Here is a 17,067-nt window from a genome sequence, read left to right as displayed (position 1 = left end):
TGGCAGTAACTTCATATTCACTGCAAAAATTGTGTCTTCTCACCTATGGCACAGACAAGAAAGTGAATCAGCATATTTGGTAAACTATTTCTTTAAGAATGCATTAATTAGTTATCACGTCCGCCAGGGTGGTTATTTTTTTTACCCCTGTCCATTTGTTGTTAGTTTGTTTGTTTTTAAGCAAGATTAGGCAAAACGGTTTACGATGAAACTTGGTGGAAGGTTGTGGTGTGGGTCAGGGTAGAACTCATTACATTTCGGTCTGGAAATCCAGATCAGAGAGCTGAGTCAGGAATGTTTGTTTAATTTTCTTTCAAATTGCAAGATATATAGTATTTTTTTTCAACATTTGCTTTCATTTCTCAAAGAAAGGAGATTGATTAAAAAAAACCATTGATATTTATGAGTTCGTGCAATTTGTGCATATATCTAGTGAATATAAATGGGATTTCAGCTCATTGACTTGTTCCTCGGTGAGTCAGAGGTCGTCCCATCTCAGCAACAGTAACGTAAAGACACAACCCAGCCTCACAGGGAACGGATAACGAAAATCATCTAAAGGTCTTGAATTAAAAATAACCTGTCTCTCTGCCCTGATTGGTTCCTCCAGGAGAACCTCGCCCGGCTGCAGAGGGCCTTTGCCAGGAAGTGGGAATTCATCTTCATGCAAGCTGAGGCTCAAGTGAAGTGAGTCACGTTGTGTACTTCACCAGTGAATCACAACACGCCGCCTGTTGACGTCAGTGTCACACCGATGTGACAAAGAAACAGGAGGAGGGCTGTGGGGAGAGATGTTGGTGGATACAAATGAGGATTATACATTCAAATATATGAAACAACAACCTTTGACCATATGCATGAAGCTCGTGTTATTTCCCCAAGGAAGAGGAAATAACCTTCACCCTCACCGCAGCTGGGCATCAGACCCGTTCTTTAATTCTGAATGTTCTTATGTTATGCTCTGCTTTGACTGGAGGGGTATACAAGCATTAAATACAAGTATTACCCTATGGAATTAGACACACACACACGCACACACACACACACACACGCACACGCACACACAAACACACAAACACTTTTCTCCCTAACTCCTGTGTGATGTAATACCTCCATCTGGTGGCTGCCATTTGTAAGCACAGCCCTGTCACTGTGTAATGTTAGAAGGTTCCTCTCTTGTCTATAGAAAACATTCAGAGAAATGACATTGACAAGTGTCTGCTGTTTTATACGACTGGGGGGGGGGTTAATATGGGGAGCAATACGCCTTCAGGGGGAGTATACACCACCTAGAAAGGCCCGGTTGGTAAATGCCAGTTATGTAAGAGCTCGGCCTGACCAGAGGCAGCACCAGGCACGGCAGGTGAAGTGACCAGACAGGTTAAGACCCACACTCATCAGCCTTTTTCTCCCATGTCTGCACTGTCAGTGGTTTCAGTGTGTGTGTGTGTGTCAGAGAGTGTGTGTGCATTCATTCAGAGGCCTGGTTTGTTGAGTTTGTGCTGTTTGACCTGATATTTCAGAGGTGTGAGGGAGCGGCCTGTGTCCTCTGTTTTTGCAGGATCGACAGGAAGAAGGACAAGGCCGAGAGGAAGATCCTGGACAGCCAGGAAAGGGCATTCTGGGACGTCCATCGGCCTGTGGTGAGTTTGTTGGGTCACAAAAAAAGAGAAGAGGAAAATAAGGTCAGATGCTGCAACAAAAAAAAGGAAATAAACGAAGGGTTTGTTATGTAGGTTGACAATTTTAGCATTTAAAGCCTGAAAAACCGCAGATTCAGCAGGGAGGCCTGTTGTTGTCGCTGGTGGCAGAATCAGATTTGGTGCCAGTCACTTTGCATACAAGCCTTCAGAGAGCGTGGCATTGGCTGAATGGAGGAACAGTGTCGTATTGTTTGAGGAGGACAGGCGCAGACAATGCACTGCTGGAGAAACCCTGTTATCTGACCCAGAAACACTCAGCTGTCTCCTGCTGCCTCCCACAGCCCGGCTGCGTCAACACCACGGAGATGGACATCCGCAAGTGTCGAAGAGAGAAGAACCCACACAGGGTGAAAAAGGTGAGCAGAGGAAACCGAGAGGGTGGCTTTCCAACCTCGATATTATTGTCTTTTATCGGCGTTATCTTCCCACCATCGTCCCACACAGGATTGTAGAACTGCTGAGGTCATATTTGCAAAACCTTTAGATTTTTTGACCAAAAACCAGTATCAGGTTTAGTGGTGCATAAGGTGAAAATAAAAGATATTTAAGTGATAGGCAATCTGCATTCAACAATTATTTTTATTTTTATTTTGTTATTAATTATTATTATTATTATTATTATTATTATTATTATTATTATTATTATTATTATTATTATTATCATTATTATTATTATTATCATTATTATTATTATAAGTAGTAGTAGTAGTAATTCTTTGAAAAACTTTTTGGAAAAAAATACATAGACATTCAAGTAAAATAATAGACACAAAAGTAATATACAAATATTTTTATAAGAATAAAATCTTTTTAGAGTTAATTTTGAATCGATTGTTTAAATTTTGCAACACATATACAATCTTAGAATTTTAGCCTTAGTGTGCTTTGTATATTTGTGAGGACCAGTTTGAGTTGTAGATCTAACAAAGTGAGGACATACAGTATAGGCTGGATTCAGACTATAATGAGGTGGAGGTCAGGGTTAGAGGAGGTGATGGGATCAGGAATGTAGTTGTCATGGTTACGGTTAATGTAAGGGACTGGGGAATGTAGTACGTCAATAAGTGTTTGTGTAAATAGCATATAGTCTGCATTTATACAGCACTTCTCTAGTCTCAGTTTTACGACCACTCAAAACACTTTACATCATTTACAGCTCACATTGACCTATTCACACACATTCAGGCAGCTTGTTCTTTACTCAGTACGTTTTCTCTCAGTCACAAATCCCATTTACAAACTCATGGCACAGCCGTCAGGGGCATTTTGAGGATCTGTCTTGCTCAAGGATACTTTCCCTTCCAGACTCGAGGAGCTGGGATTCAAACTACTGACCTTCTGGTTCCGTGTAGATACTGAACCCCAAATTGCCCATCCCAGTGTGCTATTGATGCACATAGATGCAGTGTAAATGTGTGAATGAACTGAACTGCAAAGTGCTTTGAGTTGTCACCAAGAGCAGAAAATCACCATAAAAATACAGCGACCGATATCATGACAGCAAGTTACAGTTCTGCATAGAGTTATAGCAAATACAAATCCCATCAAAACAAAGTCTCTGCCGTCGCTCTCTCCAGTCGGTGTATGGGGTCCCAGACGACGGCCAGAGTCAGCCCAGTCCCGTCCACAGCAGCTCGCAGCCGACCAGGAAGCCCACCAAAGAGGACATCCAGAAGGAGGTAACTCTTCTCCTTAGGTCACCACCAGCGACACCGCCTGACACAATCCATCATGATGGCAGTCAGGGATGCAGACCGATGAGCTGCTAGATTATTTATCCTCCTCATTAGTCTCTCGTCTGCTCCCCATCAGATCACCTTCCTGAACATGCAGCTGGACCGACACTGTATGAAGGTTTCCAAAGTGGCCGACAGTCTGATGAGCTACACGGAGCAGTTCATGGACTACGACCCCTTCGTGTCGGCCACGGAGCCCTCCAACCCCTGGATCAGTGACGACACGTCCTTCTGGGACTTGGAGGCGAGGTGAGGGTGTGGCGGGTGTGGCGTTGATAATGCTGGGATCTCAAACGAGAGGAGAGGTTGACTTAGATCTGACATTTGGAGAGAAAATATCTCTCTAATTTGATCTCTTCTTGTCTGATATGTTGTATTGGGAGCAGTCGTGACCCCAGCCAGCAGCGTGTGAAGAGATGGGGCTTCTCTCTGGAGGAGGCCCTGAAGGACCCGGTGGGACGAGACCAGTTCCTGAAGTTCCTGGAGTCAGAGTTCAGCTCAGAGAACCTGCGGTGAGGCCGCCGTCCACATCTCATTTCAACATTTTATATTCATCCCACCGGTCCCCTGTGTGGGTAATTGAAGCATGAGGGAAACTCCACCCATTCTAAACATCCAAGTCCAGTTACAGGCAGTGAGTATGAACTACTGACAAGTTCTCTCAAGGGATTCAGCTCTGACTTGAGTCAGTGTCAGTTTGAAATCTGAGGTTGAGAAGTGAGAGAGTGAAGATCTCTGTTGGCAGCTCCTTGTGTCTCCAGTGTTACATTAGTGGAGCCCACTTTTGATTCAGTAACACAAGAGCTATAGAAATTTAAACAGAGTTAAATTTTAGTTCATACATCTGCCAACTTTATGAAACCACATTTAAATTCACTAGATCCACGTTTTATTTGGATCTGCACCAAATTACACACACTCATAAATATCATTCTCCTAAATGAGCCTGATCTTTTCATCAAGATCCATGAATTATTCTCTGAGTCAACGAAAATATTGAAAATCAACAATTCCTTGATCCGCATCAAAATTCAATGGGTTCTCTCCTGTGGTAATCTATCCAATAGTTTTTGCATAAATACTTTGAATCAAAAAATAAACAAACAAACGCAGATGAAAACGTAAAATCCTTGGAGAGATTTTGCTGAACAAATTCCTAAAACCATGCAACGTGGTGGAACCATTTACTGAAATACAACCCAAATACATCTGTAATGAACCTGCACTTTACTTAGTGTGTGTTCATTTACTGTTCATATCACAGATTATCTATAACTCACTGTAACACAGAAACCTGCTACAGGGTTAAAAAAACGCTGCTTACATGTTGGAGTATTATACTGTAAATAACACTGAGTACTTACAATTAGCACGTTAGTTTATTTAATACTGCTAGTGTAACATACTCTACTGTAAAATAAGATGAGATTTTATTAATAAGACTTTATTAATCCCAATGGAAATTAGTTATATTACAGTATAGAAGTAAATTAAGTAGATTAGAATACAGTAAAAAAAACACAAACAATAAAGACTTAAGTCTAAAATACAAGTGTAGATAAATAAAAGTATAAGTACAAGTGTATTGCAAATTAAATCAAAATTAAGTGTATACTGAGTAATGCAGAAGCAGTGCCTGTTAGTAGATATAAATAGAAAAGACAATAAGATACTAAATACAGTAGCAGTAAGTAGAAATGAAATGATAAAGGAGTAAGTAATGTGGGATATTGCACATTATATTACAAAAAATATTTCAAATCAACGTATTAATTATCTGCTGATAATGGCATCACCCGCCAATATGACACATAGTGAAAACAAAATCAGCTTTTATATTTACTGTATCTGTATTCCTGGGACGTTGATACTGACTGGATGCGACAATGTGACACTGTGTAGGTTCTGGTTAGCAGTGCAGGATCAGAAGCGACGGCCGCTCCAGGACGTCCCCGCCAGGGCGCAGGAGATCTGGCAGGAGTTCCTGGCTGAGGGGGCGCCGAGCTCCATCAACCTGGACTCTCACAGCTACGAGCGCACGAGCCAGAACCTGAAAGACCCCGGACGATACAGCTACGAGGACGCTCAGGTGGACTGTGGCGTTTTTCTTCACAGCTCTCACAACCCAAACAGATACAGTGTCAAAACACCTGCAACTGTACACAGAGATAAAACCTCTAGTGCCACATAGGAAGTCATAGAGAGGTGTATATATACTTAAAGGGATAGTTCACCCAAAAAGGAAAATTCACTCATTATCTACTCACCACTATGCCGATGGAGGGATGGGTGAAGTGTTTGAGTCCGCACAAACTTTTAGAGATTCAGGGGTAAACAGCGTTGCCAGAGGTGGCAAAAGTACACACATTCTTTACTTGAGTAGAAGTACAGATACTTGTGTAAAAAAAGACTCTGGTAAAAGTAGAAGTACTGATTCAACTCCTTTACTTAAGTAAAAGTAAGGAAGTACAGGCTCTGAAATGTACTTATGTACAAAAGTAAAAAGAGAAATTGAATTTTTAACTTCCTTTTGTTAACAACCTGCTGTGTTGTTACGTCTTTTACGTTGTCTTGTCATCCGTGGAGGTTGAAACAAGTAACGAGCCAGTTTTGAGAATGTAAGGAGTAGAAAGTACAGATATTTGTGAGGAGAATATCAGAGGACATTTAGGCTAAAAACTTGGTGTAACTAACGCCATTTCGAGTCGACACTTCACCCACCCCTCCATCGTCATAATGGTGAGTAGATAATTAGTGAATTTTCATTTTTGTGTGAACTATCCCATTAAAATGACAGTACTTTGTGTTGTGTGTTGTTTCATCTAAAAAGAAGATTTCAGCCGTACAAGATCTTTTGCAAGTAAAAAAGCTCCTTCAGAAGTTCAGATGGGTTTATCCAACACTTCATTCCCCCACACACACACTTCCTGTCTCACACACTTGCCCCGCAGAAGCACTGAACCCTTCCACCCCGCTCACGTTACACAAGTGAATGAATGCGAGGGCATGGAGGAATAGAAAGGAGGGAGGAGGGAAAGAAGAATGACAGAGTGTGTTTGTGCCAGGGCCTAATGAGGCGAGTAATGGCGTGAATAGGTTGTTCACCGTGGATTCCTCTGGTTTCAACGTGGGCCGCCGGTGTGTGACGTGCGACGCCTCTCACTGGCAGCACATTACTCAGCTCCGTCTCGCAGGAACTCCGCCGCTCATGTCAGCACGATCAGTTTGCACACACCCCATCCTCCTCCCCTCTAAAATCACACAATGCATGAAGTGCATAGCTACAATCAGACGTCTCTTTCTTTCACTTTCTCATCTCATCACTTTTCTTCTTTGTCTTGCAGGAGCACATTTTCAAGCTAATGAAAAGTGACAGCTATGCACGCTTTTTGCGATCCAACATCTACCAAGACCTCCTGTTAGCCAGAAAGAAGGTAAGCTGCGCTCACTGACCTCGACGCCGCCTCTCCTTTTATCAAAGTCACTTTTATTGCATTTTCTCATATTGATTTGATTCTTTTTTTATTATATAAATACATTCTAGGTTTATATCTATCATGTGTTTGTGTGTGTGCAATCAAGAAGTGATTGATTGATTGATTTGATTATTGTGTCCCAGCCTAAAACAGAAAAAGAAAAAGACCAAAAAAAGGGAAGAAATAAATAAACCAGAGTAGCAGCATCATTAACGAAACCATATAAACCTCCCTGATGTTTGTTCCAAGATTTAGAAACTAATGTAGCTTAGAAGCATTAAAGTTGAGCGGCCATTCCGTTCTGTCATCATCAGCACACTGGGACATTTTCTCTGGATTTCAAACAGTGATTTCATATAATATAAATATTGTTAACTCTGCAAAATAAGAGCAGCACAGATACAAATGTGATTAACTAATCTCAATTCACTCGATTCACACAACCTGTCCTCAGGGGTGTTTTTAAATCCACCAACTTCAAAGTTGTAGCAGTAGTATCAGTATTACACAGACTACTGCTGGAGACTTGTTGAATTTACATGTACTTTACTTGAGTATTTCCATTGCTTAATACCTCTTCTACATTTTGGGGTAAAATATTTCACTTTTCACTCACTGTAATTTAATTCAGATTAACTCAAACTGTACTGGCTGCAACATTAATGATGCTGACATATATATGTACATTACATTATTATACATTATTCTGAAATCGGCCATCCTGCCTATCTAGAACTTTTACCTCAGTACATTTGACGCTGATACTAACAGTAGTATTTCTACTGTATACTGTGGTATTGCTACTTTTATTTAACTAAATACATCTTCCAGCATATGTTTTTATAATATACTTAACATAGGGAAAGGAGCTCAAGGTGTAAGACTTTTTCTTTTAGTTTCAAGTTTTTATTTGTCATATGCAAGTTAACACAGGGTCAACAGTACAATGAAGGTGTTGGACAAGAAGAAACTGGTCTATATATATAAATATATATGTATATACATTCAAAGATGCGGGGGATCTGATCACACTTGCATGTTACAAGGGTGGGTCGTCTTAAAGGTTCAGTGTGCAAGATTTAGGAGAAAGGGATTTATTGACAGAAATTGAATATAAAATAATCCTGGTGTTTTCTGTGTTTTCTTTACCCTAGAATTTATATTTATATACTTTATATTTACATTGGGATCTGGTCCTCTCTATGGAGGCCACCATGTTTTTTACAGGAGCCCAGACTGGACAAACTAAACACCTTTTGAGTTTTTATGACAACTGAAGGCTACCACAGGTTCTCATTCATGTTTGGAAGGGGAGGGTGAGGTGAGAGGTATTCAGCTGCAACATGCAACTTCACCACTAGATGTCACTAAATTCTGCACACTGAACCTTTGCTGTCTGTTAGCAGCTTTCATCAGCTCTTATTGTCGGCCATTATTATGATCAGCCAATCAACAGTTTGAAACTGAATGTGAGCTTTCAAAGCATCATGGCACAATCTTAAAGAGTAAAAACCACTGTGCAGCTAAATTAATAAAAATGTCAAGGGACAGTCGGGAAAAACACGACACAGACAAACTGCTCTGAAGAGAAGAAACCAAGTCATTCTGTGAACAGAGAGTAACAGAGAGTAACAGAGAGCAACCAACATATACAACATATAGATACGACCAGTAAATATATAAGTGGTTGACAGATGCAGCCCTATATGCACCAGTGTTGTATTAGGTGGTGATTTTGTTTGATTTGATTGTATCCACATCATGCAGCTTGTCAGTGTCATGTGAAGACGTGCACAGCTCAACAAACGCTCATGTAGCTGTTACTGTGTAATATGGAGCTTTTCAGCCAATCACAGCTGCCTCTCTTCATGCTCGCCCTTCTGCCCTTTCCCCCGTTTGGACACTGCTCCTTCTTGCGGGCCTTCCACTCACACCACTCCCCCCTTAATATGCAACCCCCACCCCCCCCACCCCCACCCCCCACCCCCTGCATTGTCCTTGGCCCTCATCTCTGCAATGCTTGGCCCCCTTCCCCTTATTTTTTTTCCTCTATCCTCACTAACGACATCACCCCCGACTCTCCCCCGTCGACACCCGTACCTGACCCAAACACTCACCCTGCTTCCCCCCCTCCCAAAACAGCAGCCAGCAGACACTGAACAGGGCCGCCGCACCTCCCTGGAGAAGTTCACCCGCAGTGTGGTAAGTCATTCGGAGCTGGGGCTGTTCATATCACAAACCACACTGGCTGCCTCACTATCAGTGGCTTTTGCAGTTAAAACCATATTACACTCTGTTGTGGCTTTAAAACCTGTACCAGGATGTGAATGTGCGTAAGATAAGTCACGTGAATGGTTGCAGCTTAGCATTTTAAATCAAATCACCTTGTGGGCAGAGATTCTGTGTGATTTACAAAGTACCGCCTACTCTCAGCATCTCAGTCTGTTGATCCGTGTCGTCTGAATTGACCTTTCAGGGCAAGTCTTTGACAGGGAAGCGCCTGACAGGCCTGATGCAGTCATCCTGACACAGCCTGTGCTGGAGGGGCCCAGCCAGACCCTGTTGGGGGGATGACCCCCGCACAGTGGCCGGGGCACGGACAGCGGAGCCGGGCTGGACGGGGCTGCTGTGCGGAGGCTCGCAGACGCTGCTCCGAGGACTGTACTGGTAGAGGAGCACCGGGCCTGCTGGGGTGAACGACCCGACGCAAACCACTGAGGAAAAGGACAATGCTGACAAGGGGAACCTCAGCCATCACTACACATGGCATGCAGCATCCAGTATAAGCACATCCAGACCAGCGCTGCCCTCGTTTCATCACTTAGTCGGCAAATCTGTTTGTGAGGCCGTTTGTCGACTAAGCTGATTCGTTTATGTTGTGTTCATTTTCTTTTATATTTATGTTAATTGGATATTAAAAGCAACACTATTCTTTGATTAAAAAGCTACATTTAAATGTTATTTGCAATGAATTGACTATTGCTTTAAAACAGCTGGGGGACATACCCTAAAATAAAAAGTCAAAGAGGCAGAGACATCAACAGAGACATAAATCTGTTTAACGTTCGTCTCTATGCTCACAAGACAGCCAGCAATAAACAAAGCATGACACCACTTTTTTTTTTTAAAGATATATATATATATATCCAACCTCTTTTTATAATCTTGAAATTTCTATTGTATCTGTTTCTTATAAAGCACATGACATGTCAGTTAAAGGTTGGGCCGTTTCCAACATAACAAAGTTGTGTTTTATCTCCCATAGATTATATTTAATGACATCTACAAAACTGATATTTAAAAGTTATAACCTTTCATGCTTCATTACATTCCAGAATCTGGCATAAAGGGCTTAATGTAGCATCCAGACACACTGTCGCAGTTTCACCCAAGTCTTTGTTGGAGAATCAATGTTTTGTCTCTACAACACTGAGACTTGGGGCAAAGATGAATTTATTCCAGTTGGCAAATTGGTGTTTTAAGCACCGGGCTTTAAGGACACTGGAGGTAGGGGTGCTGAAGGGGCTGAAGCAGCCTCTACTGGTAAATGGCTGTAACAATTCATTTTCTTTATTTCATTGTAGAGCATCAAGTGTATTTTCTCTGTAGCCCATCTGATCACACATGTAATGTGGATTGTAAATGCAGACTGATGTGAACTGACAACCCCTGATTTTGTGAAATATTCTAAAACTGGTATAAAATGTTGTTGGCCATTCAGATTAATAATGAATTTAATATGACAGCATTATTTATCTCAGCACCCCTAACTCTGACTCCTGACTTCACGTTCATAAACGTTTTCAGGCTGCACAATCAAATTAATCATTTTCAAGCATCTGTGTGCCGGGGAGAATAACAGAGATACTTTAAGAAATGGCCCCACGTGGCTGTGAAACAGTGATTTGAGGTTTACTGTAGGTGTAGTGTGCACAGTCACATGTGTTATAGCCTCCACATGCTCCCACTGTCATGTTATTTTTAAAGTTTCCAGTGCCATGGGTTCATCTGGTGGATATGAAACCAGAGAAACAGCATCAGAGTATTTCAACAATGTATTCACATCATACTGACAGACGTCATGATGTCAAAAATATCTGTTCTCCAATCATGGAGCTGTTACAAGGCCTGCTGCCCAATAAGGGATCATTTAGGTTGTTTTGTTTTTGTACTGCATGATTATCCCATTTTTTTTATTTCTGAAAACAATGAAAACTGCCCGTTCTTGCTCGGCCAAATGTAAACCACAACTCTCCATCTACTAGTGTCTTGTGTTGTAATGACTGTGGGGAAAATGGAGCATGTTATTGGATCATAACGGAGTGTTAACTTAGAGGAAGATGGTTTGATTCTCCAAAGACGCACACAGATGGAGGAAAAAAAACCCTGAACTGAAGCAAAACTCCTCAATGACAGGACATCAAAGCCCTAAAGTGCAACTGGGAACAATTTTTGAGCCGTCATGGCCGCCGCACTCTGAACATTAGGGCCTCTCTGCTCCACTGTGGCTTCAACCTTCTTCTCCAGACAGGAAAGTGCTCCGACTGAAGAGATATTAATCTCACAGCTCCCCCTGAGGCAAGCAACTGCTACAGTGACGGACTACACTGCTGAATGAGTGAATCATCTGTCGTTTTCTATTCTTTGTGATGCGACACACTGTACAGGTCATATTAATAATCAGCATTATTATCATGAATCAGTAACCTCTTGATTATACGGTAGAGAAGAGACGCTTAACTCCAGTCGATGTACCAAATGTTACTCAGCACAAACACAATGACACTGTGTACAAAGTGCATTGTAGATGTAAATTGGCAACGTTTCATTATCCAAAAGCACACTTTATTATTATATGGGCACATAACTATGCATGTAACATTATCAGGGCATTTTGTGCTTTTAGTTTCTCAATCAGCCAAACGACCACTGGCGCTCTAAAACACTCAAGCACCTGCTATCTGTTCATGGGTACCAAATAATAAAAGCTCTGGACCTGTCTGTGTGTGTGGCCACTGATCTCACTGGTGTTTCCATCTGCTCCAATGTGAACAATGAAATATAAATGTGTCTTCTCTCTTTCACTAATGAGTACTCAACAAGTACAGCTCAGGCTGGTGGTAAGTACACAGAGAAATATTAATTGTGGCCTGATGATAGCACTCAAGATAAAGAAAAAGGGGTTACCATAGTGATTTGGATTATACTCCAGGGAGACTTTCCTGTGCCATAGACCTTATAGTTATATAGCAAATTCCAAGGCATCAATAGTTGAAATACTTTAATCGGGACGAAAGAGTTGGACCATCGGACAGAATGATATGCTCATCTTTAAGCAAACAAAATGGCATTGCTCAAATGAATGCTGCGTTATATCTTCTGTGGTGCTGGAGGAACTTTCATTAGGTCTGAAAAAATAACCCTGCTGATGTCATCAGGGTTTTTGTGGTTATTTTAAACTACTAAATTTGTAACAGCAGTTTGGAAGACTTGGAGGCAAGGATGGAGGTTCTGATGAAAAGGTGATATAAAGTTACAATATAGGAAATGTAGACTATAGAATTATGGATGATTTGACCCATATATAAATATATATATAAAGATGGACGACATGACAGCTCCCCAAAAGTGAAGCCAAAGTGTTTTGATCACCCTCTGGTGAATGACTGCAGTATAGGTCACAACTGCCGTCTCGTCGATGTTGTATGGGACATGGAGCAAATTAAAAAGTCAAAGATGGTGTCAAATCTGGAAGTGTTCATTCATGTCCTATTAAGTTTGGATTGAATTAGTTATTTGATGCTATAGAAACAGGTTGAAACATCATGATTGACAGCTGAATGGGTTGAGCATGTGTATCTGCACAGCCTTGCTACTATCCAGGATATTTTGGATGCATTTCTGGTTAGTGGGGGGGAATGGACACTTGTTCATCCAACTTTACATACAGCCTGGATAATTTGACCGCTGTGGTTTCAATTTTGACAATTATTAGGGCCCGAGCACCGACGGTGGGAGGCCCTATTGAAATTGTAAGGATTCTTATTAGGGCCCGAGCACCTCCGGTGGGAGGCCCTATTGTATTTCGAAGGATTTGTATTTCCCTTTTGGGGGTTTTTCAGGGCCTAGCCATGCTCAAATTGTTACCAAAGTTTGCAGGGAATTCAAAACCCCAAAAAGTCATTGTATTCTGGAGTAATTTGAAATGGGCGTGGAAAAATGGCTCAACAGCGCCATCTAAGGAAAAGCCCCTCAGTTAGCTTTCACCGATCTTCACAAAAATCGTAGCCCAGGTGTATCATGACCAGACAAACAAAAAAGATCGGAGGTGCAATTGGATAAAAGCAACAGGAAGCCCGCCATTTTGACTTTAGTGGCCATATTGGCCATTTTCCACATTTTTACTTTGATGTACTTGTCCCAGGGCTTTCATCAGATCAACTTCATATGGAGATGCGTGTCATCACAGCAAGATGGAGATGAAAACTACCCCAAAGATCGATTTTTCGTCACACGGTGTGACCGTGGCGTGGCCTCAAAGTTTGATTACACGCCATCAAAACACGAGGTTCTGTATCTCGGACAAACATGGTCCAATCGAGTCCAAACTAGACATGTAAGACAAGAGTCCCGGCCTGATGACATCTATACAGAAATTATGACTTCAAATCACAGCGCCCCCTGGTGGAAACGGGAAGTGACATGTTTTATACTTTGATGAACTGCTCCTGGCTGCTTTACAATATACAGCTCAAAAGAGCTCAGTCAAGTCATTGGATCATGGTCAGAATTGTGACATTTCCTCAAACCGTGTAAACATTGAGGTGCGGCGAAGGTTCATCCTTCGCCAAAGGAGACAATGTTGTCATAACTCCAGTGTGCATTGTCCTATCACTACCAAACTTCTGTCTCATGATCAGAGACCAAGCCTGAACAGCTCTATGTGTCAATATTTCCTCAGTGTCATAGCGCCACCTACTGATTCGCCATGAAACAGGAAGTACTTTGTAAATCTACTCTGCACTATCCAACCGGCTCCGAATTACTGACCTATGATCACAATCCTGACCTGAACAGCTCCATATATTAATATTAGTTCAGGGTCATAGCGCCACCTACTGATCAGTGTGATAATTAAGTTGTTGTAACATTGTCCAATTGACACAAAATTGCTCACGCTACATCAGAGCCCCTACTTGAACAGATATATTAGTCTGTAGGTAATAATGGTGATGGCGCCACCTACTGGCAACAGGAAGTAAGCTTTGTTTTACAACTATCATTCGATTTACATAAAATTTTCACAGTGTGATGTGCAATTGATAGCGTGGACCGTAATTAGCAATTAGCAGGCAAGGATCGACATCGCGTGAGGGACGCAGGAAGTGAAGCGTTTATCCTTGCTGCAGTGCGCAAAAACGCATGCAACGTGGAGATGTGCGCTTGGTCATTGATCGCTCTCTCCACTAACCGCAACAGGCTTGAAAATGCCTGTGCTCGGGCCCGTTAGTGCTACAACGTAGCCCTAGTTGTTTATTATTTTCCTATTTCATTTTCAAACAGACAAGTTGTCAAAATACAAATCAGTCAGACAGCAGATGATATGTTAAATTTGTGCAGGTACAGACATATGTAATATAACATGGCAGTGCCTGCAGCTTCATTTCATAAAGAGACAATTCAACAAACATGTAGTGTGTACTTTTTTAAACAGTTAACACTTACCAACACTTGATAATTCCCCTGCAACTTATTTCAGAGTTAAAGACAGTTTGTGATGTTTGATATTAAAGAGGGTGGAATGCAGTGAGCATTGGAAGTCATCAGCTGATAAATCCAAGGATATACTAGAGATGAAGTTCTTCAGACATGCTGCATTAACAGTCTGTGATCAGGATAAAGTATAAAGTGAAACTAGACCAAGTCAGTGAGGCTGGAGTGAGGAGAGACTGAAGCATCTGTCATGGTGAGGAACTCAACCCAGTTCTGACAAGCCACAAGAATACTCTCCTGTGTCGATGACGAGTCCCCACAGGCAGCTCTGGCACGTTTTGTTCCTCAGAGCCAGTCACGTTGAAGTTGATATTTATAACTTGCACCACTAAGAGGTAAAGCAGTCCACCTGTTACTGTGCTGTACCACGCACACATGAAGCAAAGTGCTGAGCTGTGAAAACAAAGAAATGATGAGTGCAAGATTAAAGCATAAAAAAGTATTTTGTTTTACTTACTTTACGTTACTTTACGTTACATTACGTTGCGTTACTTTACGTTACTTCACGTTACTGTACGTTACTTTTCGTTACTTTACGTTACTTTTAGTTACGTTACTTTACGTTACTTCACGTTACTGTACGTTACTTTTCGTTACTTTTAGTTACTTTACGTTACTTTACGTTACTTTTAGTTACTTAACGTTACTTCACGTTACGTTACTTCAAGTTACTTTTAGTTACTTTTCGTTACGTTACGTTACGTTACTTTACGTTACTTTACCTTACGTTATGTTACTTTACGTTACTTCACCTTACGTTACGTTACTTCACGTTACGTTACGTTACTTTTAGTTACTTGTAGTTACGTTACATTACGTTACTTCACGTTACTTTTCGCTACTTTACGTTACTTTACGTTACTTAACGTTACTTCAAGTTACGTTACTTTTAGTTACTTTACGTTACTTTTAGTTACTTTTCGTTACTTAGTTACTTTTCGTTACTATTAGTTACGTTACGTTACTTTTCCTTACTTTGTTACCTTACGTTACTTCACGTTACGTTACTTTTTGTAACTTTACGTTACTTTACCTTACTTCACCTTACGTTACGTTACTTTACGTTACTTCGCGTTACTTTTAGTTACTTTACGTTACGTTACTTTACGTTACTTCGCGTTACTTTACGTTACGTTACTTTTCGTTACTTTACGTTACTTCACCTTACGTTACTTTACGTTACTTCACTTTACGTTAAGTTACTTTTAGTTACTTTACATTACGTTACTTTTAGTTACTTGTAGTTACGTTACGTTACATTACGTTACTTCACGTTACGTTACTTTTAACTAAAGTAAAGTAACTGTCGGACAGACGGACGGACATCTGTCTGTCTGTCCGTATTTATTTATTTTTTCAAATACTGACTTTAGTTACTTTTAGTTACTTTTCAGGTCACAATCCTGACCTGAACCTGAACAGCTCCTTATATTATTAGTGCAGTGTCATAGCGCCACCTACTGATCAGTGTGAATATTCAGTTGTGCTAACATTGTCCAATTGAAACAAAATTGCTCACGCTACATCAGAGCCCCTACTTGAACAGATCTATGTCTGTATGTAATAATAGTGATGGAGCCACCTACTGGCAACAGGAAGTAAGCTTTGTTTTACAACTATCATTTGATTTACATGTAATTCTCACCGTGTGATCTGCAATTGATTGCGTGGGCCGTAATGCGCAATTAGTAGACAAGGATCGACGTCGCGTGACAGATGCAGGAAGTGAAGCATTTATCCTTCCCGCAGCGTGCAAAACAAATGCGCCTGGTCGCCGATCGCTCTCTCCACCAACCGCAACAGGTCCCGAGTTGCGTGTGCTCGGGCCCGTTCAGTGCTACAACGTAGCCCTAGTTACTATTAATATTATTTTGAAATTATGTGTCCCTTATGGAAGAGCAATGCTGAAAACCCAGAGTAGCACTTTAACATTTTTAAAAACCCAATGCTGCCCAGTGGATGGATGAAAAAGGAAGTGGGAAGTATTAAAAGTGAAGAAAACTTATGGAAGTTGTATTCTGTCATTTTCTAAGACTCCAAACATTCCTGCAGTTGCCAATAGATCTCATATGTTGCCAATAATAAAAAAATCGCTCCCTGCAGACTCTGATTCGACTTCCACAGACTTACTTCTCTGTACCTACCGATCAATAAAAACTCCCTGTAGTGGAGGTTCTTTTTTGTCGTCTCATTCCTATTTTAGAGTCCGGAGCAACCTCTGCTCAGAAAAACCTCAAGTGGTGTTTTTTCCTCTCAGTCTGCTCAGTCTGAGGGTCACTCCAACCTATTGATCCTGTCTGGGGATTCTTCTGCTCATCAGCTGCCTTCTCAAGACGACCCCATGACCTTTTGTCAGAAAAACACCACTGCGCATCAACA

General features: G+C 41.3%; 1 protein-coding gene across 4 annotated transcripts in view; it reads left to right on the top strand.

Moving 5' to 3' along the window:
- Positions 1–11,916, top strand: part of LOC117755632 (regulator of G-protein signaling 6-like) — a 48,116-nt gene extending 36,200 nt beyond the window's left edge. The window contains exons 8-17 of one of the 4 annotated variants that reach the window (XM_034575599.1): positions 611–687; positions 1,562–1,643; positions 1,985–2,059; positions 3,281–3,382; positions 3,516–3,688; positions 3,826–3,951; positions 5,342–5,528; positions 6,784–6,873; positions 9,055–9,117; positions 9,392–11,916. In XM_034575599.1, the coding sequence (XP_034431490.1) occupies positions 611–687; positions 1,562–1,643; positions 1,985–2,059; positions 3,281–3,382; positions 3,516–3,688; positions 3,826–3,951; positions 5,342–5,528; positions 6,784–6,873; positions 9,055–9,117; positions 9,392–9,442 (1,026 nt within the window). In that variant the 3' untranslated portion in view covers positions 9,443–11,916. Of the gene's footprint in view, positions 1–610; positions 688–1,561; positions 1,644–1,984; positions 2,060–3,280; positions 3,383–3,515; positions 3,689–3,825; positions 3,952–5,341; positions 5,529–6,783; positions 6,946–7,056; positions 7,183–9,054; positions 9,118–9,391 lie in introns of those variants that run through there. The other 3 variants (XM_034575600.1, XR_004612636.1, XM_034575601.1) reach the window with 3 other exon arrangements.
- Positions 11,917–17,067: the final 5,151 nt, after the last annotated feature.

The sequence above is a fragment of the Hippoglossus hippoglossus genome, chromosome 22 (genome assembly GCF_009819705.1).
Source record: "Hippoglossus hippoglossus isolate fHipHip1 chromosome 22, fHipHip1.pri, whole genome shotgun sequence".
Classification (NCBI taxonomy): Eukaryota; Metazoa; Chordata; class Actinopteri; order Pleuronectiformes; family Pleuronectidae; genus Hippoglossus; species Hippoglossus hippoglossus.
The sequence above is the reverse complement of the archived record's forward strand: the minus strand, read 5'-3'. Positions and strand labels throughout refer to the sequence as shown.